Source organism: Natator depressus, chromosome 9, assembly GCF_965152275.1.
Source record: "Natator depressus isolate rNatDep1 chromosome 9, rNatDep2.hap1, whole genome shotgun sequence".
Taxonomy (NCBI): Eukaryota; Metazoa; Chordata; order Testudines; family Cheloniidae; genus Natator; species Natator depressus.
Genome location: NC_134242.1, coordinates 79,071,916 through 79,097,475, shown reverse-complemented (window position 1 = coordinate 79,097,475; position 25,560 = coordinate 79,071,916). Strand labels below are relative to the sequence as shown.

At 38.9% G+C, this 25,560-nt stretch overlaps 1 protein-coding gene across 9 annotated transcripts in view; it reads left to right on the top strand.

The window, feature by feature from the left end:
• Positions 1–20,427, top strand: part of ZC3H12B (zinc finger CCCH-type containing 12B) — a 105,157-nt gene extending 84,730 nt beyond the window's left edge. For 8 of the 9 annotated variants that reach the window (XM_074962394.1, XM_074962393.1, XM_074962396.1 and 5 more), the window contains 5 exons: positions 5,802–6,577; positions 11,469–11,608; positions 12,452–12,686; positions 12,792–12,898; positions 14,127–20,427. In XM_074962394.1, coding sequence (XP_074818495.1) covers positions 5,967–6,577; positions 11,469–11,608; positions 12,452–12,686; positions 12,792–12,898; positions 14,127–15,541 — 2,508 coding nt within the window. In that variant the 5' untranslated portion in view covers positions 5,802–5,966 and the 3' untranslated portion in view covers positions 15,542–20,427. Of the gene's footprint in view, positions 1–1,822; positions 1,965–5,021; positions 5,219–5,801; positions 6,578–11,468; positions 11,609–12,451; positions 12,687–12,791; positions 12,899–14,126 lie in introns of all 9 variants that reach the window. The other variant, XM_074962388.1, reaches the window with a different exon arrangement.
• The last annotated feature ends 5,133 nt before the right edge of the window (positions 20,428–25,560 follow it).

The window sequence follows — 25,560 nt, the reverse complement described above, 5'->3', positions numbered from 1 at the left end:
CACAGCTTAGAGACAGAGCCCAACAGTCGAAGAGACTGTCAGCCTTCTTGACAGCCTTACTAAATAGTTCTACAGTTAGAGTATAGTAATAGTTTTTAGTAGCTTTAGTAGTTAGTAGTTCAGTTGCCTGTTGCAACCTTTAGATCTTATTTGCTGTAGCATTATTTGATTCACCTAGGTTTAAACACTGACCCTCATGCAAGGGAGTTCTCCCAGCTTTGGATGGATACTCAAAATGCCTCTACTGTCTGGGATAATTGCATATTCCCAGTAAATGTGTAATTTGCAAGTCCTTCAGTTCCTGAGCTAAGAAGGATAGCTCACCTTCAGGTCTTCTTAATGATCAAGTCAGTGAGACCTGCTTCTGAACCGGGCTCTCTAGACCCCCCCTGTAGAGGGACCTTTTGAGCCAGAGTGGACATGGACTCTTCAAGAGTTCCAACTCAAATCACAACCATGATAGCAGTCAGACTGCAGGGAGCTAGAAGCCTGAGAAGTAGGTTGCCCACGAGGGGTTTCTCAAAGAGCAAAACCTCCCCAAGGTGCTGAACATTGTCTGACAGTTTGTGGCCCAGAATGGTTCCCGTAAATTATTCTGCACTTCTTTTCCTAAAATTATTCTCCACTTCTTTTCCTAAAGTTGTTTTGCGTTTCTGCTGCTGGAAAGCCTGTCCTGGATTCTCCCACAAAGCTAGTTGCAGTTTAGCGGAGAGGATAGTGATAGATGTAAATGAAGTGACATGTGGTCTTATATCTGTGATTGAAAGGCCTTATATAAATGTACAGTTTAATAGTAGTAGCGGTGTTCAGATACTATGGTGATGGGCACTCTCCAACTGCCCCATACTAAAAAATAAAAAGAATTCCTTGTTCAGATAAATCTTTGTCAGCTTCATTTGTAAAGTGGTTTCTTATTTTGATTATTAATTTTATTACTCTTAAAATTATTAATAAAATTAGAATAAATTGATAATCTGTATTTTACCAAATATGGTGGATGCCATTTCAATCCTGTTAAATACTACTTTCTATTATTAGCATCATTTTCCAGAGAACTGATCCTGTCCCATTGACCTTAATGTTAATGGGATTCGGATATTAGCGACTGTTATGCAGCTTTTTGGCAACCTGGGACCACCACTCTCCATAGAAAGCCCTGGCCAAAGGCAGGTTTGTGAGACTGCAGCCAGGGAAGAAAGCACTGCAATGTGCAAGCCTGAGTCTGCAGGGTCAGAGCAGGGTTTCAGTGAACAAGGGGAAGACCAATTTTCCATTTTAAAAATAAGATTTTTTTATTATATTAAATAATATTATAGGTTTATTTTACATCATTATAATTAATGCTAGTCAGCACTTCCATTATTGGCTTTCTAATTTTAGTGGCTGTTACATTTCTTTCTGTGGAAAAATTCTTTTATCATATTTTTAGGATGAAAAGCTAGTTCGGGTACTTTTTAGCTTCAAAATAAAAAGGAAGTTAACAGTGTCAGACACTATTTTGATTCTAATTATGTTGTATGTGCAATAATGATTTTTTTCAAGAAAGATTCTGATTCTTATTTTTAGCCAACAGACTTAGAGTCAATCACTGTACATCAGGGGAGTAATTCTCATATTGCTTTCTGATGTGTTAGACCACAGAAGCTACATAAGAGCCACTTTGATCTCTTGGGGGGCAAGAATCTGCTTTAAAAAAAAGTTTCTGAATGCAAATGTATATGATAGATGCTCTTCTGGATAAATAATTCATTTAGTTGGTTGAGTTCTTATGTGTTCCCTTGATAATTTTTTCTTTCTTTTAATCTCTGCTCTCATTCTAAAGGGATGGAAGATACATGAAAGGGAGAGAAGAAAGGAACATGAAAGAGATGTAAATTTCCTCCAAGTGGTGTTACTGTTCCTGACAAAAAACCCAGTCAACTCTAGTCTCTTCTTTGGTCTTTCAGCTTTTCCTCTAAGTCCAGGTCTGCAAAACACTACATTGTTTGGGGTGTGAAAAATCCACACCCCTGAGCAACATAATTACACCAACCTGACACCCTGCCTAGATAGCGCTATGTCGAAGGGTGAGCTTGAGCTTCTCTTGTTGACATAGCCACTGCTTCTCGGGAGGTGGATTAACTACACTAACAGGAGAAGCTCTCCCACTGGTGTAGTAGCATCTTAACTAAAGCACTACTGTAGCGCTGTACATGACAACAAGCCCTTATATACACGCCACCCACCCCCCCAGTCTAATGGCAATACAGCTCACTGGGAGAGGACACCTTTGTCTATGATTCTCAATTGAGACTGTGAAGAGAGAATAGGTTCCGGAAACTCTTTGCCTTTCAGCACTTCTCCTTAGTGGTTACCGGATTCTCTGTTCTTTGGGGACATCTCCATAAAATTATTTGTGCAACAGTAATCTTAACAAAAACAAGATTTATTAAAAACAGAAAATGAAATTAAAAGAAAAGAAATGGTTTGTGTAACATCTAGATAAACTAACATCTCATAAACTAAACTATAGAAGGCATTTTCAGTTTAGTTGCAGAGAAAAAAGAGAAAAATAAATAGCTCAGATTTCTTGACAGCAATCCTCTCTCTGTTCAGCCTGTCAGTTTCTCTTGTTGATCAGATAGCAGCAATCCTCTTTGTGGCCAGAGAATTCTCTTATTGAGCCCCCTGATCCAGAGCTACTTCCACCACTTTCCAAATCACTTTTGTCCAGTTAGCTACACATACATTAGGATTTGGACTCATCATTTTTTCTAGGACATGGATTGTTGAAGATACAAAGTTCCTTTTATGATTATTAATAGCCATCTTTCAAATGCTTAGCCTAGTTCAGATATCACTTTTCACAGGCCACCTCGTCTAGTTGTTTTAGTTACAGTCAAGTTTCTTGTTAAAACTCCCTAAGCAATTTTTTTTTGCCAAGAGACACTAACTGTGGGTACGGTCCCCAGGCCCTCCGTCAAAGTACTGCCGTGTACTTTCTCACTTCAGGAATTTTTAATGAGTTACGAGCACAAAACAACAAGCCCAAGACAGTTCTCTCACAGGGCCCTTGTGCATCTCTGTAGTGACACCTGCCTATCTGCTAGCCTACCATATAGTGATTTTTAATAGGTTCCGGCTTGTCAGCTTGATTGGTTACTGTGGTATATTGAAGCATGTAGGGAAGCATGTGATCTGGGTCTTCAGTACTCAGTCTGCAAAAGAGCCAGTGTTGAGCAAGGTGGGTTGCAGCCTGCTGTGCCTCTCTCTGTGTTTGGTTGTTGTGTGTTAGATTTCTGTATTCTGAGAAATAAAGTGGTGTTACGTTGCAACCTTTCAGGAAGAATATTGTTTGTTTCTGGATTTGGATCACTTGAAAATTATCTTGTTCTCTTCATTCCCTCTGGGCCACTGTCGGAAGACATGATACTGGGCTAGATGGACCTTTGGTCTGACCCAGCATGACCGTTCTTATGTTCTAATTCTTTGTGTATGCCATAAATATAACAGTTTTATATGATGGCAAAGCCTTGCAGAAAGGGACTGAAGGGGACTCAGGAAATGTCTATGTGGTAGGGTAATACGCACAATGGGGGGTGTGATTTCTAAAGTGCACTAACATATTGTGCATATGCCATTCCATTGATGGTGTGTATGTGCCTCATATAGTAAAGATAGGAGTCTTTTCAGCCATCAGGACCCAATCCTTAGAGCTCCAGCATGGTCCAGCCAGTTCTGGTTCACAAAACTATTGAGTCTGTCAGTATCTTAGTCCAGGACCTTACCTCTGCTTCCAGACCTACTGTGTAAGAACCAGGAACAGATTCTACACCTGAACCTAGCATCCCTGCACCTCACTGCATGCAGGCTGGATGGATGTCATTAGTAGAGCAGGCCTGCTCTTCTTCAGTTATGGAAGTTATGATACGCAGTAGAAAGGATAAGACAAACTTACCCGTCAAAATGGACAAGATTCTCTCATTGGTGCCAGTGGAAATAATTGATTCCACATTACCCTTCAATCCTGCAGACTCCCGATTTACTCAAACTCAAGATGAAGAATCTGTCTCTTAGCTTAATCATGGCTCATATAGTGGTGATCTCAGTTTTGTCACCTACTGATTGAGGATCATATGACCGTGGTAAGATTCTTGAGAGTCCTAAGTAAAGTATTCCCACCTATCAAAGAACCAACTCGGGACTTAAAGTCTAGTGCTCACAGCACTCATGTGACTCATCTTCAAGCCCTTGGTTGCCTCTTGTCTATTACACCTGTCAGTGAAAATGAAATTTTTGATAGTGATAACTTTGGCCAGAAGAGTAGGAAAGATTCAAGTGTTTATGACTGACCCTCCATATACAGTATTCTACCCAGATAAGGTATTAATGAAGACATATCCTAAATTCCTTCCTAAAGTAGTCACAGGTTTCCATCTCAATCAACCAATATACCTACCAGGATTCTTTCAAAAATCTCATGCATCCAAATCTGAGGCAATCTTGCATACATTAGATGTGAGGAGAGCCTACTACCTGAATAAAATGAAACTGTGTAGAACATTGCTAAACTTGTTTGTCTTCACTGAGGCAAGGATGAAGGGCTCTGCAGTTTCAGTCCAGAGACAGTGTAATGGGATTTCTGATTGTATTAAAATGTGATGAGGTGGCCAAGGTAGAGACACCAGCTACGATCAAGGGCCCCTCCACCAACAGTGCAAATTGTGTCACCAGCATCACTGAGAAACTTAATATCTGACATTTGTAAAGCTGCTGCTTGTGTGTGAATCCACATGCTCACTTGATATTATACCCAAATAGAAGCCTCTAAATCCAACACTACATTTTAATAGTTATTTAGTTAACTACTTCAAGCTTCTGCCTCCTAAATATAACTGCTTGGGAGTCACCATCAGTGGAATAGGCATATAGACAATCACTCAAAGGAGAAAGGAAAGTTACCCATGTACAGTAACTGGAGTTTGAGATCTATTGTCTATATGTACATTCCACAACCTGCCCTTTCATCCCCTGTACCTCAGAGCCCTCTTGTAAGGGATTCTGCATTGAGAAGGAACCAAATGGTGGTGGAGAAGCATGAGAACTGAAGAGCACACGTATGCCCTACAAGTACTGCTGGCCAAAAAAGAGTTCCATCTCTACTACGAGGCGCATGCACATCATCAATGGAATGCACGTATGCACAACACCGCTTGAAGAACTCTAGTTACTGTATATGGTAAGTAGTTTCCCTTCCCTAATGTGCTTTAATGGAGTGCTGTTTGTAAAACAGTACTGTGTTAAAGTGAACCAGGGAACTTCTAGTGTTCAATACATTAGTGCACTTTGGAAATCACACCCCCATAATACCACATTACCGCACTGTGGAGACAAACCCTAAGTTACAATTTATATTCTTCAGAACCCTGCCTAGTTATATCTGAGCTAGCCATGGTGCAGGCATGTAAAGAGCTTATTAGTAAAAATTATGGATAGTCAATTTCTGTGCTTCTGTATGCTCAGTGCTGTTGACATAGCATGTTCCTCATTCCCAAAAGCTCCTGTGAAGTTTTTTTTTACTTCAGCTGTGAATTTATTGTGCTGGAAGTGTTGCCATTAAGTTTTTATATATATATATATATATATATATATATATATATATATATATATATATATATATATATATAATTACACACAATTAAATGGGAATCTGAATGGTTGGGGACCTCTGTTGCTTTTTAAACAGAAGTATGGTAGTCAAACCTTTTTGAAGAATTTGACAAAAGCTGATAGTGCGTGTTTGTGTGGTTTTGTTTATTTAGGATTATATATTGGCTTTGTATACACTATCACATATCAAGCAAGACAGATGAACTCCAGCCTTGTGTGCACTTTCAATTAGCCTACAAGATGCAATTTAGTATGAATCCCAGGCAGCTTTGGAAGTGAAAGAAAAGTTTGAGATCTCTGGCTGGAAGCTGAACGTGATGACGGCCTGGTCTATGGTGGAGAAGTTGAAAATGGAGAAGAGGCATTCCAAAGAAGAGAGGAATGTGGAACAGGATTCTGGGGACTGCAGTGCTGAATCTGAGGAATGGACAAGCTCAGAAAGTGAGCCTGAACAACCATGCTTCAAGAACAGCTGTAGCAATATTCAGTGGAGGGAAAAAGACATTTCTACTAAACCACATAGGCAACTCTGTCGCTCTCCTTGCCTGGATCGTCCAAGTTTCTCACAGAGCAGTATCCTTCAGGACTTGAAACTGGAAGAGTGTACAATAAACTTGGACAAGGAATACCAGGCTAAAATGGATTTTGCTTTAAAGCTTGGGTATGCTGGAGATCAGATCCAGGCAGTGCTGAACAAGTTGGGAGCAGATGCTCTAATCAATGATATTTTGGCAGAACTCGTGAGACTTGGCAACAAGGGTGAATCAGAGGGACAAGGCAGTGTCAGCAGTAGTAGTGGTACTCTGGTGCCCAGGGGTCCTTGCCCAAAGGAAATGGCCAGCCCTGAACTGTCACTTGAAGATGAAGTAGTGGATAACACTGACAACTTAAGACCAATTGTCATTGATGGAAGTAACGTGGCTATGAGGTAGGCCTCAGTGTTAGCATTTTTTAAATAATACACCATTATGTTTATCTACACATATTCAATTTGAATGACAAAATCATGTTATGTTGACTATATGGTCCTGTTTAACATCTGGTTTCTTTCATCCACTGTTCAAAATATGTTGATGTTCCTCTTTTTGCAATCCCTACCCCATAAATCAATTCCTTCCATATCATTCTTTTTTGCAGTCCTCTGCTCCCATAAATCTATTAACCAATAAATAAGAGTTTAGTTATACTGCAGCAAAGGTTTTGTTTTTAAGTTTTTGAAAGACTTTATCAGTCTTGTTCTAAAATATCTAATGGCAGCTTGGACATCTGAGTGGGTGGAAGAGTTGTTTTAAAAGAAGCTTGATAGCCAAGATGAGTAGTCTCAGCTAAGGGTGCTTTTTCAATATATAGTGCTTACCATTGGGAAAGGATCTTGCGTGGAAGGGCTGGGGAACAGTACAGCCATGCCAGAGGAGCTACTGGCGTGGGGCTGCCCTCCTTTCGCCTGAAATCAGTATCCAGCACAGTGGGAGGACAGAGGCCCGCCAAGTAATGTGGTATGGGGAGTGGACGGGAAGAGTGTGGGGGCCCAGGCTGGGGGCACAGAGAAGTCACGTTGGGAGCTCACGTGCCCCCCTTTAGCTGATGCCCCCCTTTGTGTCCCTCCCATGAGTCACCCACCTTCCCCTCCCCACCCCCTCAATCCCTCACAGGAAGGGGGGGGGGCCCTCTGGTTGTCAGCCCCCTGGTGACAGCAGCAGCACAAAACTAAGGGTAGGAATAGGGCATTAAGTCTGCTGTGAAAATTGATATTTGTCAATGTCACTTTTAACATTGTCATCCTTACTTCTATGCTGCAGCTGGTGCAGTGCTGCCTTCAGAGCTGTGTAACTGTCCAGCAGCCCCTGCTCTCTGTTCTGCCTTCAGAGCTGGGCAGTTGTATATGTAGCTTTTTGGAGGAGAGGGGGTGTAAATGACTACAGACATAAAGAAGGGGGGCCTGATCAAATAAGTTTGAGAACTACTGGTATAGATCAGTTCAGATGGAAATATTATTTTCAAATTGATGGTATCCCTTTAATCAACATATGGTAAGAAGTAAAATAGTAAATATTTTTCATGTTTGTTTCTTGGACAATGTAGCTAAACTGCCAAATAAGTTACATATTTAGGGCCATATTCTGTCCTGGTAAAAACAGCAGCATCTCCCCAGTTTAAATACTTTAATAAACAGAGCTGAACTTGGTGCTTAGACTCCCTTTGCTGGTCCCTATGCAGCAAGCTCTTTAAGAGTAGATTTTCATTTTGAGGTGAACACATGGGATTAACGTTAAAGGTTTAGCTCTGGTCTGGTATTTTCCCCAAACTATCAAAGATATCCAGTCAAATATAGAGAACTTGCCCAGAAATAGGACCACATGATTTTCAGTCACTGACTTTGCTTTTGACACTCTCCTCCAGTGGCTTTTTATCAAAGAGAGGTATGTGCATTTGTTCTAGTATTTCACTTGATATTTTTTCACAGGCCTTCATATTGTGTGTTTTTGGACTATGTTGATCAGCTATCGTTTTAATTATGATATTGGTATTAGTGAAACAGACCACATGCAAACATCTGTTTCTCTATACAGTAGAACCTCAGAGTTATGAATACCAGAGTTACGAACTGACCGGTCAACCACACACCTCATTTGGAACTGGAAGTACACAATCAGGCAGCAGCAGAGACCAAAAAAAAACAAAACAAAAAAAACCTAATACAATACAGTACTGTGTTAAACATAAACTACTTAAAAATAAGGGGAAAAGTTTTTTAAAAAAAAAATTTGACAAGGTCAGGAAACTGTTTCTGTGCTTGTTTCATTTAAATTAAGATGGTTAAAGGCAGCATTTTTCTTCTGCATAGTAAAGTTTCAAAGCTGTATTAAGTCAAGGTTCAGCTGTAAACTTTTGAAAAAACAATCATAACATTTTGTTCAGAGTTATGAACAACCTCCATTCCCAAGGTGCTCATAATTATGAGGTTCTACTCTATTACATTTGAGCATGAAAGAGGATGTCTCGATGCGCTTTTTATATTTCATGGCACTGCCTTTGTCTTTCCCTAAAACTATAGTTTTAACAAAGGTTAAGATTCATAAAGATAGCTCATAAACAGTTACCTTTATTCCTTCCCCCAAAGACAGTTTCATAAAACTTTTTAATACTAATTCTACAGTATATTGTATAAAGCCTGTGAGATATTTGACAACACACCTATGCATAAGGACAAAAAAAAACCCCCTAAAACTACACAAAATGACAAATCTGCAGGGAACATTTTGTTTGCAAGACATTGACTGAGGTATGTTTCCAGGTGTGGTGCACTCCTGCTCTAAGGAAGTGGCAAGGTGTGTATTTCAGTGCATGCTGTCTTATTAGTTTGCAGAAGACAGAACATGATTAACAGATTTCTTTAGTTAGTACCAATTTGCCCTGGCTTTAACTCAGTGTTTCCAGAACTTCTGAAAGCTAAGTGACCCCTGCTGTCCTTCTCCGTCAGGAAAATGAAATCAATTGTACCCCCTGCAGTTTCTCCCCCGCAACTCCAGATTGTAGTGTTAAAAGTGTACACATCTTAATTTATCTATCTTTCATTCTCTTCCTCCCCCAATAGTCTTAAATGCCCCCTTACTCCCTCCTCCACACTTTGTGAAATGGACTTTTCATAATGTGATACCTCTCATCACCTATGCTTTGATGAGCTGTAAAATAGTTAATGATGTTGACGTTAAGGGTGAGATTCTGTGTTCCTGTGAGATTCATGTTCGTGTATACAGAGACTAGGTAAAGACCTAAATGTAAATTTTGACCCACTCTGTAATATTTTTTTTTGAACAATACACCACAAGCGTTTTGTAAATCAATACGCCATGAAGTCATAATTGGAATGTGGAAAATAAAAGCTGTGCCATCAATAGCAAGTTTTATCTTCGCAACTGTGCAGCTCTATAATGGAATACTAATTTTCTAATGTAAACGTGCACTGCCACGCCCAGCTATGTGACGTTCATGGTCAGTATTGGCTAATTAGAGAATCAAAGCAGTATTCCTAAAATTCAGTTGCCAGAATATCAGGAACTGGCAAAATTAGTAGCAGTTCATGATTGCTTGACTGCTTCTTAATAACCCACCTAAATTTCTAAATACTGCATTAATTTCAATGGACTGTTTATCTTTTGGAGTTTGCGGCTACCTGTATGTGCCCTAAACAATCACTGGGCTGTCGGTTTGAAAGGTGCAGGCTTAATGGGAAAACCCTAAATGAGGAATGTGTTGGCTTACAGCTCTGATTTGTAAAAAGCCTGATGTTTGTAAGTATATGGCAATTGGTCAATCACCATCCAAGTTATTTTATCAAATATATTCAAGTGCTATTTTTAATTTTGCTCAGAATTTTGTAGTACCCTTGTAGAGTAGTTTAGCACTAAAGACTGATTTTAAGCAGTCAGTAGCAAGTAAAGTACTTGCAGACTTTTACAGTGTATGCTCGTCTACTGAGTGGGTGTAATAGTTGTGTGGGTGTCCAGGCACTACTATTTTTCATCTTTTTTATAAGCATATATCACTTTTTCACTCTAACCAAGTAGCTTATAAGAAATCTGGAGCTGTACATCTGTGAACTGCACATACACAGTGGGTAAACAAAAGTGAAAATCATACCCCCTAACTGAAATACCTCAAAATACCTTTTTAAATGCAAATATAAAACAGACAGTACATTGAAATAAATTACTTTTCCAAAATGCAGGATCTGGTCTGGGTTCTCACATACAACCAGAATACCAGTGAGTGAGCTGTAATAGATTTGTACAGTTCTCAATTATTTTTCTACCCCATCTGGCCTCTCTTCTCCATAAAACACATTTAAAAAGTGTGCAGTTAAGCTGTAAATAATCAGAATAAAATAATCAGAATTGTTATATATGAAATCCAGATACATTTCCAATATTCCTATATACATGCACACTGTAAAATTAGGTCACTGGTGAGAAATTAATCTACTGATCAAAGAAAATACTAAGGCCCTGATTCAGGATAGCACAAAGCATAATTTAAAGTTAATTCTCACTGACTTCCATAGGATTTTAGTTGCAGTGCTGACTAGGGTGCTCTCCTGAATTGGGCATGAAAGGCCTATAACATCACTTGAAGATTTAGGACCTGTTCCTGCAATTCACTGCCTATTGCTGTAATGTAGCGGTACATCCATGAACATAGTGAGTTGCACGATCAGGGCCTTAAATGATTTTCAGCAAACCCTTCAGAAATCCATATTTCTCTAAAACTAAAATGTTGCCATTTTCAAAAGTGAATCAAGTTTGTAGAAAGAAAAGGAGTACTTATGGCACCTTAGAGACTAACAAATTTATTTGAGCATAAGCATTTGTGAGCTACAGCTCACTTCATCGGATGATGAAAACTTATGTTCAAATAAATTTGCTAGTCTTTAAGGTGCCACAAGTACTCCTTTTCTTTTTGTGGATACAGACTAACACGGCTGCTACTCTGAAACCTGTCAAGTTTGTAGAGTGATTTAAAGATGCTTTATCTGAATTGTATGCTATTGAAATATGACTTAATTCACTAACAGAGTAAACTATAATCTTTGAGAAATACTTGACGTTTCATTCCCTTTTTAAAAAAAAATCATTTCCAAAAAGAGTAATTTTTATCAAACTCTTTTGCTATTGGTAAAATCTCCTATTTGTTCTTTTTGTGTATAGGTATTATAAAATGCCTATACCATGGCAGTAAGCATCATTAGCTAGTTCTTTGTTGTCATTTGCTAAAACTCTTTCTGATCCTAGTTTAAATGAATACTTTGCCATATTTTTAAGCCATGGGAATAAAGAAGAATTTTCCTGTCGGGGGATTCAGCTAGCTGTTGAGTGGTTTCTGGAGAAAGGACACAAAGATATCACTGTATTTGTACCTGCGTGGAGAAAAGAGCAGTCTCGACCTGATGCACCAATTACAGGTAGCATTTCAAAAAGATTTATTTTCATCCTGTGGTAAAATAATTGTATTATTACAAGATTGTAGCAAAAAAAATTGTTTCTTGGTTTAAAAGGGTTATCTTAAGCATGGAGCAAATAATTTGAGGCAATGTTAATTCAGTAAAATGATATTTTGTCTTTCATCCCAAAAGATACAACAGCTTCACAAACTTACATGTATGTCACTACTGAAATAGTCAACTTTTGGGTGGAGGATGACGACCTGAAGGCTCAGCACTCAAATTGAAACTGCTAGTTAAAGTCCATTATAAGTACCTGCAAGTAGGAATAATACAGGTTTTTCTAATACTGATAAAATACATTTCTGTACTGTGGAGAGAATTATTATTTCCTCCCAATGAGAAGGATTTTAGGAATATAAGGATAGCTTCTTGGCCTGACTCCACCTGCTTTATAGTGGCCAAGTAGCCCAGGATTCCTCTGACAGAGCTGGAATCCTTGGATGGTGATGTAGAGCAAGCATAGACTTTGGCCCACAGTATTTGCATATGTTTTTTGAGCTAGGAGTAGCAGGTTGATTGTACACTGCTGGTGGAATGGGAGTGGGTGAGAAGCCTGAATATTTGTAAAGTGCTTTGAAATCCCTGGAGGAAAAGTGCCATATAAGTGTAGGTGCTTACATTTCCCCCCATGATCATAGCATGAGCATATTGAGTGCAAAGTATTATTATTAGTCAGGAACTATTGAACTCCCTTTCCAATATAAAGTTAAAAAACAACCACCAAAAAACCGTTTTTAGTAAAAACTTGGAGTGGCTTGTTTCTTAATGCAGTTATTTAAACCATCTAAACTTATCTTGCAGATCAAGAAATTTTACGTAAATTGGAGAAAGAAAAAATTCTTGTCTTCACCCCATCTCGGCGAGTTCAGGGAAGAAGGGTGGTCTGCTATGATGACCGGTTCATAGTAAAACTGGCTTTTGACTCAGATGGCATCATTGTGTCAAATGACAATTATCGGGATCTTCAGAATGAAAAGCCAGAGTGGAAGAAATTCATAGAGGAACGCCTGCTAATGTATTCTTTTGTGAATGACAAGTATGTTCTTTCTTCATATTGTGGAATTTACAGTTAAAGTTCACAGTGGAAAGTGAAATTCATATTTCATCGGGGTTTTTTTTTGTTGTTCCTCTCCCCCCCCAGATTTATGCCTCCTGATGATCCTTTAGGACGTCATGGTCCAAGCCTTGAAAATTTCCTAAGAAAAAGGCCTGTTATTCCTGAACATAAAAAACAACCATGCCCTTACGGTAGGTTCACAACAGTCAGATTGAGTTCTGTGTACAAGGGGAGACTAAATAAAAAGTTAATATCATGTAATTAGACTTCCCTTAAGTTTTTAAAACCAGAAACTGGTTTTACTTGCTAGCATCCAGATTGGACATTAGCTTCTATCTACACTTTTTTTGTTTGTTGTTGTTAAAGAAACATATATAGCAGAGCATTTGGGATAGGCAAATAGTTCAAAAGTTTAAGACACTTAGGTTTTCAACTGTGAAGCCCTGGGTCCAAATTCATAGTGGACATTTATCCATATTAAAAAGCTGTCATACCATTTTGTATAGGTTTTACTCAAAGGAGAAGTCCTGTACTGTATAAGTTCTGGGATAGAGATATTCTTTTGTCTTGTACAGCAACGATCAGATTGTCAGTGCTCAACAATTATAATACGAGGGAGAACACCACAGTTCACAGCTGAGCTGTGAGCAGGAGACATGCTCAGTAGCTGCCCTCGTATGTACAAAACTCCAGATTACTCTATCATAGGCGCTGACTCCATGGTGCTCCGATGCTGGAGCACCCACGGGGAAAAAAATAGTATGTGCTCAGCACACACCAGCCATCCCTGATCAGCTGTTTGGCGGCCCCCTTCCCCTAGTGCCTGCTGCCGATCAGCTGTAAAGTGGTGGGCGGGAGGTGGGGGGGGGAGGAAGCGGAGTGGAGGTGGGAAGAGGTGGAGCAAGGGTGGGGTCTTGGGGGAAGGGGCCTCAGCAGAGCAGGGGTGGAGTACCCCCAGAAAAATGAAAGTCGGTGCCTGTGCTCTCCTCAGTTCTTTATTTTCATAAGCATCTACTTTCACACTACAACTCAGAAAGTAGTTAAAGTAATACAGTAGTGAACACTGAATCTTTTTGTTTAGCTCATTAGAGAGACATGTTGGGGTGAGGCAATATCTTTTATTGGACTAACTTCTGTTGAAGAAAGAAAAAAGCTTTTGAGATGCACGGAGCTCTTCTTCAGGTCTGGGAAGGTTCTCCCAGCCTCACAGCAAAATGCAAGGTGGAACAGATTGTTTAGCATAAGTAGTTAGCACATATTGTAAGGGACTACTCAAGGTAGAGTGGCCCATTAACATCTCTACAGGCATGAGACAAAAAGAAGGGGTTAGTGGGTTATAGATTGTTTAGGTTACTGTAATATAGCTTCCTGTGGGATTGACTGTTTTTGACATGTTTAATTTGGAGACTTCTTTTGCAGGCAAAAAATGCACTTATGGACACAAATGTAAATATTACCATCCAGAACGCGCAAATCAGCCTCAGAGGTCAGTAGCAGATGAGCTTCGAATAAGTGCCAAATTGTCTGCTGTGAAAACTATGAGTGAGGGAGCTTTGGCCAAATGTGGCACAGGATCTTCCATTTCCAAAGGAGAAATCAATTCTGAAGTGAAACGCATTGCCCCCAAACGCCAGTCAGACCCAAGCATTAGATCAGTTGCTGTGGAACCTGAGGAAAGGCTATCAGTAGCTCGGAAGTCAGAAGCCAACTCTGTCCCTTCTCTTGTTTCTGCATTAAGTGTACCAACAATCCCTCCTTCAAAAAGCCATGCTGTTGGTGCATTAAATACTCGTTCTGCAAGCAGCCCTGTACCAGGTTCATCGCAATTTACTCATCAAAAATCCTCACTAGAACACATGGCCAGTGTGCAGTATCCTCCCATACTGGTCACCAATAGCCATGGCACTTCTGTTAGCTATACAGACCAGTATCCCAAATACGAATCTTTAGGAGACCATGGCTACTATTCCATGCTCAGTGATTTCTCCAATTTGAGCATAAGCAGTATGCGTAACACAGAGTATTATGGAGCTGATGCAGACCAAGGGATGTACTCTAGAAATTCAAGCCCCTGTCCTGACAATCGCTTAAGCCATACAAGTAATGATTCTTATTCCTCTTACAATGATTTGTATCTGGGTGTAGCAGATACCAGAGCAGAAGACAATGTGAAGGTCCACAGACTTTCATCCCAAAATCGTCTTCAGCCTTTTTCCCATGAAGCCTTAACTAGAGTTCAGAGTTATGGAACTGAAGAGCCTAAACAACTCCCTCGCAAACAGTCTGTTTCCCATTTAGCACTGCATGTCCAGCATCCAGTTGTTGGAGCACGGTCCAGTTGTCCAGGAGACTACCCAGTGCCTCAGAATGTTCATCCATCAGCCACTGCACAGCCAAGTCGTGCCTTGGTGATGACAAGAATGGACAGTATTTCTGACTCACGGCTTTATGAAAGTAACCCTATGCGGCAGAGAAGGCCACCCCTCTGTCGAGAGCAGCATGCTAGTTGGGATCCATTACCATGTGCTGCTGATACTTACGCTTACCACTCCTATCCACTGAGCAACAATCTCATGCAACCATGTTATGAACCTGTAATGGTAAGAAGCATGCCTGAAAAGATGGAGCAACTGTGGAGGAATCCCTGGATTGGGGTATGTGGAGAGCCACGGGAACAGCATATTATTCCAGAACATCAGTATCAGACATACAAGAATCTCTGCAATATTTTCCCTGCTGGTATTGTCCTCTCGGTAATGGAGAAAAATCCCCATATGACAGACGCACAACAGCTGGCAGCTATGATTGTTGCCAAATTGAGAACAGGGCGTTAAAATGTTAGCCTCTTTTTGTGCTCTTAAAAACAAATAGTATTGAGTGTATAGTGGGCAGAATTTGGAGGAAAAATTAAAAATAAGGGAAGTAGGCAAATCTATTGTAAATATTTTCTAATTCTGTGGTATAAAATTCTGTACCCTATAGCAATCATTAAATATAAGTGTGAGGCACTATATAAAAGCAGATTGTATTGTAAATATAATGAATATTTTAGGATTTCAAAAATAGGGCATTTTAAAGGTATTTTACAGGAAGTGCATACATTTTGCATGAATATATATAATTTAACTAAGAACTACAAGGTTACACTTTTAGAGTCTAAAGCTGTTCATTCAAAACTATTGTTAGCAATTATATTGCATGTATCAATGTATAGTTTCAATTTGATTATAAATATATAATTGGCTTTTCAAAATACATTCTATACATTCCGGGATCATAAGACTTTGGCTTTGACACTGCATTCCTCTGGGTCAAATATTTTTTTAAATGGGATGACTTGCCAACAATTACAATAATCCTCCATTTGTAAAACAAACCTGATCTATTCCCTTTTTCACTTTTAAATGTCAACATAATTGGTATCTCTTAGCTTTGAAATCTGTCCACCCAGGGCTTGATCCTGTAAGGTGCTGAGCACTTTGGCCCCAATTCACCATTGGCTCCAATCCAGCAAAGCATTTAGGCAAAAGTGCTGAGAATCTTGCAGGATTGAGTCCCAATTCAATGTTAAAAGTAGGATAAACTGTAGCCTTCCTCTTCAGAAGTACTGATGAGTACGAAATGTACAATAGTACATTTTAAGGGTCAACTGTAGACTGTCACTTTACTTATGCACTGTTCATTACTCACCCTCAAATGGAGGGGAAGGCAGTGGATGTTAAAGTGTGAATATCCAGTTTAGTAGAAACTGCAACCCTTCTTTTGTGACTAGGGATAGTATTTGAAGGGTTAGACTTACACTCCAACAGATGAATAGACAATGTTTAAAAGGGGAGAGGGGCTGGTTCTGAAAAGGGATGCTACATCTTTGGCTTGCTGCAACCTGGCCTACTTTGCACTTCAGGTTGACCCAAAGGTGTGCATTTTCCTCCTGAAGGATTTTAAAGTTTTTATTTTGACAGGCAAGAAAAAAAATTGTGTGTGGCATTGTTTGCGCAACTAGTATTTTGCTCAGGGGTGGGAACCTTTGTAGCTAAATGCCTCCATAAGAGGCGTTTATTGGTTTTTTTAAGCTGCACTGAATGGACGCCCTTTTTAAATCGATGTATATTTCAACATTTTGAACCATTACTAACTCGATATGTCTCGAGCTAGGACTTGTTGACTTCTACTGTAGTTTTTTTCATGAAAGTTGAGAAGGCCTGGTTTATGGCCTTTTGTTTCTTCATGAGAAGGTGTGACACTGCCTAAATGTTTCTTACTGTGAAACACACAGAACGTGAGGCTGCAGTCAGGGTTGTTTCTGGTGTTTTGATAATGGCTTGCATGCTGCTTTCTGTTTCTGTTTGTCTGAGGACCAAAGACTACTACATCACTACTTCCACTTGCTACTGTAAAACCTGCATTGATTCTAAGTGTATCTTGTGGGCTATTTATCATGTGCAAAATGTGAAAAAGTTACAGATGCAATTAAAGTAAATGTATTAGTATGTTGGCTGTTCACACCATTTCACACATGATAAATATTCTAGTGTCCACACAGGTATCTCTCAGACTACTTACATATTTTGTCATGGCCATATCATTGTGTGTTCAAATTGCATTAACTTGAAGATTGTTTTCTTCATACCTGGAGTATTAAAAATAATTGTTTTAATTAGTTGCAGATCATTGCTGTTAATAAAAATGAACTAATCTTCAAAAAGTTAGCATATAACTATAGAAAAATATTTTTACTCTTGACCAACTTTCAAAGCATATCTTAACTAGCATTTTATATTTTTTAATTTCCAATTACTTCATATTCTCTTCTCTTTTATGGTAAAAGCAGCTGAGAGTAATGCCTCAAATAACCAGAAATGACCTTTTGTTTGTTGATACAAATTGTATCTCTCTTTTTCTTGATTGTATAAAAAAACTGTACAAAAACCATCTCTAGATTAACTTCAGTATTGCATTTTCACCATGTTTGTGACACTGTGTGTCACAGGGAAGTAGCCCATGGGTAATTATGAATCTTTTTATTTAAAATGGGCACTTGTAGTTTTTAGACAAACAAGGACAACTTTTCAAATCCACTTTATTACAGTGTGCACAGATATTGTGTGTACACTTAAAAGCATTATATTACATAAGTTATCTTTAGTCTATTTATTAAACAAATACATTCTTGCAATGGAATTTTATGTAAAAATTGTCAGTGTTAATGAATCATCTGCATGTGTTTATAAATAGAACTGTAACAATATAACTGCTGTAGACTTTGCTTAACAGGTTAATTATACACGTATGATTTAGTTTTAAAATGAGGTTTTGTGTACTCACACTTTCCATCTTGCATGGAATTAAATGTGTATGTAGAAAAATGTTTTCCTTCTCCCCAACTATACAAACTCTTGCAAGACGGTTTGGTAGAGATGTCTCTCAGCATACTTTATTTGTAATACAGAGCAGAGGTTACTGCATAAGGTTTTGGATGATTTATGGAGATAATGTATCTTGTAGGAATTGTCTAGTCATTTTAACTCTTTCACTGACTTTAACCTGGTAGTAAATTCAGTCTTCTTCAGGGCCTTGTATTTATTAGGAAGGAGTGAGAGTAGAATCCTAGTATAAATCCAGTAAACCCTTTCTCTAAGGCACTTCTTTGAAGGCATTTTTTTCTAAAATGAGCCAAGAATGTTTACATTGTGTAGAAATATGGGAAAAAATGATGAAGTCTTGTAGAAATGGTCTGCAGAATTTTTGCTTAAAAGTTATTCCTCCTCTTAAAAGTAATAATTTATAAACATGGTTTAGTGTCTCTTGATCAGCTAATTTAAACTTAGAACATTCAGTGATCCACATATGTTTTAAGATATCTTCAAATGCCAATTCAAAACACTGACGTTCGTTAACCTTCAGCACTTAAGCTTAGATTTCTTCAAACACAGAAGAATTGATCCCAGAAACACACGATCATTATTGTAAATATGAGTTTGTATAAATGCTCTTTTTGAGAGCACAATATTTAAATACACTTTAATTTGTGTAATAGAACAATTCCAGAGTATATATTTAAAAAGAAAAAAACTCCAAAGACTATCATAGTCCTAGATAAAGAACAGCAAAAAATAAAATTGGGTGAAATCCTGACCTATTGAAGTCAATATGGCCATGTTTTCATCCCAGGGCTCCCTAGCTTGCTGGTCTTCGTGTTCCTCAGCTATCTTACTTTTATGTAGTTTGTCACTGAAGATTACATTACCTTACCTTCAGTTTATTAGGCAACTGAGTAATGATTTGGAATAAATTAAATGTATTTCTGGAATGTTACCTGAAGCTACTTAATGTTTTTGTAACTATCACATTGTATTTAGTATCGTATTAGCTTGTGTATATAGATTATTTGACTACTATTAGTCCTGTTGGCGTACTATTGAGCTACAGTAGTTTGCTTTATCCATTTGTAGAATTAAACGTTACTGTTTAATTGTTGTAAAATTTTTATAAAAACTCTTTGGGTTTTTTGGTGGACCCAAATATAATGTAAGTCTCAATGACAAAAAGAGTGAAAATGGACGTTAAACCAGTACATGGTCTTCGTAAATCACTGTACTAAGTGTGCAATGCTCTACCTGATGCTGCATGTAATGCATTCACTAGCATGGCCGTATTCTTAGCTTTTTGTAAAGTTTTGATTAATTTAACTGTTTTTAAAATGCAAAGAATGTGTATGGTTGATAAGAACAACCTGTAAAGCAGACTGACTAAATAACTTATCACCAAAGTTTTTTTATTATTATTATTATTATTTTATTTTTTTAAAGCCAGTTTGCCTCTGAAAATGTGAATTTTTGCCTTTTGGAGTGATTTTTAATGACTAAAAAAATCAGAATGATCAAGGTGTGAATGAAGAAATTTCCCCATATTACTCACTTTTAAAAATTTTACTATATCAAAACATTTGGAAGATGGCATGTATATGGTTCCGTTTCCTTACCACCACCTAAGAAAACTCCATCAGAGGGCATACTGTGAGCCCAGTCTTACTCCACAGCAGCATATGAGAACAGCACTAGTCAAAAAAAGCACAGCAATTTCAGAGAGATGCTGTTCTGAGGAATTAAGTATTAAACCAGTTTTGAACTATCAATTGATTACTTGAACGGGGAGTGGTGCAGTAAGTTCACAGTTCAGACCATTAGATGTTTCACCATTATACACTTGGAACTTTCAACAGTAAATGTTGACAGTTTGGTTTTTCTTTTAAATGACAGAGCATTTCTCTTGCCTAAGGCTTCTTGTTGCTGAAAGATTGTTGCGTGTGAGACTGTCTGTATGTGTATTATATGTAAAAATCCCACCACAATATTTCAGGCTAAAGAATGTAAGTGCACTATTACATAGAAATCACAGTATGCTTTCCCTGTTACACTGTTTGGTTAGCCTCTGAGGAGGAAGCTCAATCTGTCACTTTGGCCTGTTTAGCACATGCATGTGGTGGTGATTAGTGATGTAGTGTGCAAAATCCCCATAAAACCTGTCTGAATGTATTTAAAGGTTTGTTAGTGGTATTATGAGGCAAACCTGGAAGACATTTTAGGTTGATTGTAAAATATTACTTGTTCTCTCCCCCCCAGTAATGTGTAACGGGTTTGCACAGCTATTAAATATGATCAGAACACTTAATGTTATGGATTATATATGGATTTACTTATTCAATAAACTTATGAAAGTCCCTGCACTACCTGTTTCTAGTTCATTACTTTATAAATTCCTTTAGGTAACGGAGTATGAAAAGCACTGTGATGTGTCCAAATTTCAGTCTACATTTGTTTAGGAGATTAAACCTGAACCTTTTTACTTACTGACATTTGCCAAGATCCTGCAAGCACAGAAGCACCTGAGTAACAAGTCTTCCCATTTAGCTAAAAGGACTATTCGTGTGTGTAAAAGTTACTCAAATGCTTAAGTGCACCACGGATCAGGGCCAAAATGAAAGGGTTTGCATTTCAAGGTAAAACACATTGTCTCGGAAGCTGAAAAATCTTGATTGTTAAAGAGAAACTGAACACAGAGCATGATGAATGGTAAATAAAGGAGGGAATATTTTTTTAAAAAATTAATACTTTCTATGCATGATTTGGGTTCTTAAAGTGTAATTACCTTTTTTAAAGAAATTTTAGTTTATCTTTAAGAGAAATCACTGTCTCCAACTGTATCCAAATATACGAGTGACCCAAATAGTTTTATCTAGCTTTTTAAATAATCTTGTCCCCTCAGATGAAATGTAAGCTATAGAAACAGATCTCATTTTTTTTAAGATGCCTATTCTTTTTAATTAAAAAAAGAAATCGTATTACTGATAACATGAACCAGAGTTCTTGTGGGTAGAGGCTTACCTGATGCTAGAACATTTTTAAAAAAAAGAAATTAAACAGTCAAGAAATGGAAATGCACACATTACGTAAGAAACTATGCTGAATTTGAAAGAAAAGTTTTATACAATGCTGATTCTGCAAAGAAACGGATTTGTAGACTTATTTATTTTCTATGGACATTTCAGTAGTACATCATCAGTACCTAACACCTACCCTTTTAAAAATTCTTAGGGGTTTTTTTTAATTGCTTTTCCAGGTCAATCTGTAAATGGAAACCTAAATTAACATGCCCCAATAATATAGGTAATTTGAAATCTGTTTTGCTGCCTCCCTAAAATGTGCTTCCATAAAATGTCCTCATGCCACATTAATCTGTTTAGATTACCATTATAATGACACATCAGGGCATGTTAATAAATGTAGGTACCACAATAATCAAGTCAGTACACAAAACATTCTTCCCAGTACAATGTGTCATGCTGATCTGTATTCAAAGCCAAAAAGTTATTTTAGCAGCTTCACTAATTAGTTCCATTAATTAATATACTAATATTAGTTGCTGGATTCAAATTCTGACATTGGGAGCCAGGGACAATTCAGATGTACTGTCCCTGGCTCCCCAACCTCTGTTTGGAGGTGAGCCTCAGGCCTTTAATCCCTCTTATGCAGGTGGAGGAATGCGGAAGCTATCAGAAAGTGGGTTGGCCAAAGACAAAGGGAGTAACAGTTCAATGGCATGCTTCCTCCCCCAAGAATCCACAATTCACACTCCATGCCTGGACCCAATATTTATCCCGGTGACAATTTATCAGGTACCTCCCCTCACCTGCTCATGGCTGTCTATAACTTCCCTTTGGTCATGGTCTTTCAGATAGCTTTCAAGGCACAGGAATGATCCTTTTTCAGGAAATCTTATGTGGGATGGAAAAACATTCAAATGCTTTGGGAAAACATATCTACCATGTTCCCTTCACCCAGTCCAGTTGTACTTCTAGTAAAGAAAGCAACCAGGTTTGCTTGGCAAGATTTAAATTCACAATACTTGATGCACATGTTTCTAATAAAACAACAGAACTTCTAGAAGATAAAGGAATCAGAAGTTAGATGAGAGAGTATTTGCCAAGATCACACTTCCTTCCTTTCTAAACTGCTACATTTGCTTTGATAAAACCCCCAAAACTATCAGATACAACAATTGCTGGCTTACTCCCTTGTTATCTGTCTTCCGAGCTGTATATGTTCAAAAATTTTAAGTACTCTCTCAATTGCTTTCAGTCACTTTCTACAGGGTCTTCCAAAGTTAAGAAGTTTGGACAAGTTACCACTAACGTATCCTTCTATATTACTGGACTTACTTAGGCACATAATTTTAATGGTGTTTAGGTGTTAGACCTTGCAATGCTGAATGGATCAATGCCTAAATACCTTTAAAAATATGGGCCTTGCTGTTTATCTGTACTTTCTCATTTGTAAGAGCCCTTGTTACCTTTATCCCAGGCTGGCCAAGAATTTTAGAAGTGATTATTTTGAGTGCTCAACTGAAGATGCCATAATGGGATCTGTTTTCCAGAAAGTCTGAGCACTTACCTTTTGAAAGGCAGGTCTGTCCAGATGGGTAATCACAGTCAGTCACTTTTTTAAAAATTGGTATCTCTGTCCCTTATTTTTTCCTTACAACCCACTCCTGACTTTGCTTTCTTGTGTGGCTTCATTCCCTGTTCATAGAATCCTAGAATATCAAAGGGTTGGAAGAGACCTCAGGAGGTCATCTAGTCCAACCCCCTGCTCAAAGCAAGACCAATTCCCAACTAAATCATCCCAGTCAGGGCTTTGTCAAGCCTGACCTTAAAAACCTCTAAGGAAGGAGATTCAACCACCTCCCTAGGTAACGCATTCCAGTGCTTCACCACCCTCCTAGTGAAAAGTTTTTCCTAATATCCAACCTAAACCTCCCCCACTGCAACTTGAGACTGTTACTTCTTGTTCTGTCATCTGCCACCACTGAGAACAGTCTAGATCCATCCTCTTTGGAACCCCCTTTCAGGTAGTTGAAAGCAGCTACCAAATCCCCCCTCATTCTTCTCTTCTGCAGACTAAACAATCCCAGTTCCCTCAGCTTCTCCTCATAAGTCATGTGTTCCAGTCCATAATCATTTTTGTTGCCCTCTGCTGGACGCTTTCCAATTTTTCCACATCCTTCCTGTAGTGTGGGGCCCAAAACTGGACACAGTACTCCAGATGAGGCCTCACCAATGTCGAATAGAGGGGAATGATCACATTCCTCGATCTACTGGCAATGCCCCTACTTATACAGCCCAAAATGCCATTAGCTTTCTTGGCAACAAGGGCACACTGTTGACTCATATCCAGCTTCTCATCCACTGTAACCCCTAGGTCCTTTTCTGCAGAACTGCTGCCTAGCCATTCAGTCCCTAGTCTGTAGCAATGCATGGGATTCTTCCGTCCTCAGTGCAGGACTCTGCACTTGTCCTTGTTGAACCTCATCAGATTTCTTTTGGCCCAATCCTCTAATTTGTCTAGGTCCCTCTGTATCCTATCCCGTCCCTCCAGCGTATCTACCACTCCTCCCAGTTTAGTGTCATCTGCAAACTTGATGAGGGTGCAGTCCACGCCATCCTCCAGATCATTAATGAAGGTATTGAACATCGGCCCCAGGACCGACCCTTGGGGCACTCCGCTCGATACCGGCTGCCAACTAGACATGGAGCCATTGATCACTACCTGTTGTGCCCAACGATCTATCCAGCTTTCTAGCCACCTTATAGTCCATTCATCCAGCCCATACTACTTTAACTTGCTGGCAAGAACACTGTGGGAGACCGTATCAAAAGCTTTGCTAAAGTCAAGGAATAACACGTTCACTGCTTTCCCTTCATCCACAGAGCCAGTTATCTCGTCATAGAAGGCAATTAGGTTAGTCAGGCATGACTTGCCCTTGGTGAATCCATGCTGACTGTTCCTGATCACTTTCCTCTCCTCTAAGTGCTTCAAAATGGATTCCTGGAGGACCTGCTCCATGATTTTTCCAGGGACTGAAGTGAGGCTGACTGGCCTGTAGTTCCCCGGATCCTTCTCCTTCCCTTTTTTTAAAGATGGGCACTACATTAGCCTTTTTCCAGTTATCTGGGACCTCCCCTGATCACCATAAGTTTTCAAAGATAATGGCTAATGGCTCTGCAATCACATCCGCCAACTCCTTTAGCACCCTCGGATGCAGCGCATCCAGTCCCATGGACTTGTGCTCGTCCAGCTTTTCTAAATAGTCCTGAACCACTTCTTTCTCCACAGAGGGCTGGTCACCTTCTCCCCATGCTGTCCTGCCCAGTGGGAGCTGACCTTATTCGTGAAGACAGGCAAAAAAAGCATTGAGTACATTAGCTTTTTCCACATCCTCTGTCACTAGGTTGCCTCCCTCATTCAGTAAGGGGCCCACACTTTCCTTGACTTTCTTCTTGTTGTTAACATACCTGAAGAAACCCTTCTTGTTACTCTTAAGATCTCTTGCTAGCTGCAACTCCAGGTGTGATTTGGCCTTCCTGATTTCACTCCTGCATGCCTGAGCAATATTTTTATACTCCTCCCTGGTCATTTGTCCAATCTTCCACTTCCTGTAAGCTTCTTTTTTGTATTTAAAATCAGCATGGATTTCACTGTTTTTTCATTTGCAGTAGTTTGTTTAAAACTCAGGAAGCCCTGTTAGCTGCTGCTTGTGCCTTGTATTCTTTTCCAGAAAAAATTCTCGTCTGTTGCACCTTGACTATGGTGTGCTCTAAATTTTCCCACCATTCTAACACACCGATGTATTGTAATATTTCCCTTTACATACTTAGTACCTCAATCCTGGAATTGGATCTGTGAATCCTTGCAGCATCAGGGCTTTTATCACTTAATTTGCTAAATGTTCTGCTGTGTAAGGAGCAGAAACCTTAATTAAAGTCAGGTCATTGATCAAAGCCCTGAACCCAGCCTGGAGATAGCTGGTTCTCTTGGAACTGTTCCAGAATCTTGTCCCAAGACATTAACCATGAGGCCAAAGGACAGTTCTGGGATTTTTATGCAAACTGACTTTCCTTTTAAGCACAGTAGTGTGTAAGTCTACCATATAGGCAACATCTGATCGAACAGGGACAATTGTTTCAGGGTTATCCTTTTACATCTAACCACTTCTAAAAATTAAGACGCTATCTTTCCTGACAAGAGAAATCCAGCCATGTACATGATTAAATCATGAGAGGAACCAGAACATGTGCTTCACTGAAAAAAGAAAGAACTCAATAGTGATCTATTGGAAATCAAGTATCTCTTTCAAGAACAACTGAACACAAAAGAGAAACCAAGATCCAGGAAGAGGGTTCACTTTTAACTGGAGAATATTTTATTAAATATAAAAGTTTAAGAAACAGTGAAGGATTCCAATGTAAGTTAACCCTAAAACTATATTTCACATAGCTCAGTTAAAAAAAGGTAGG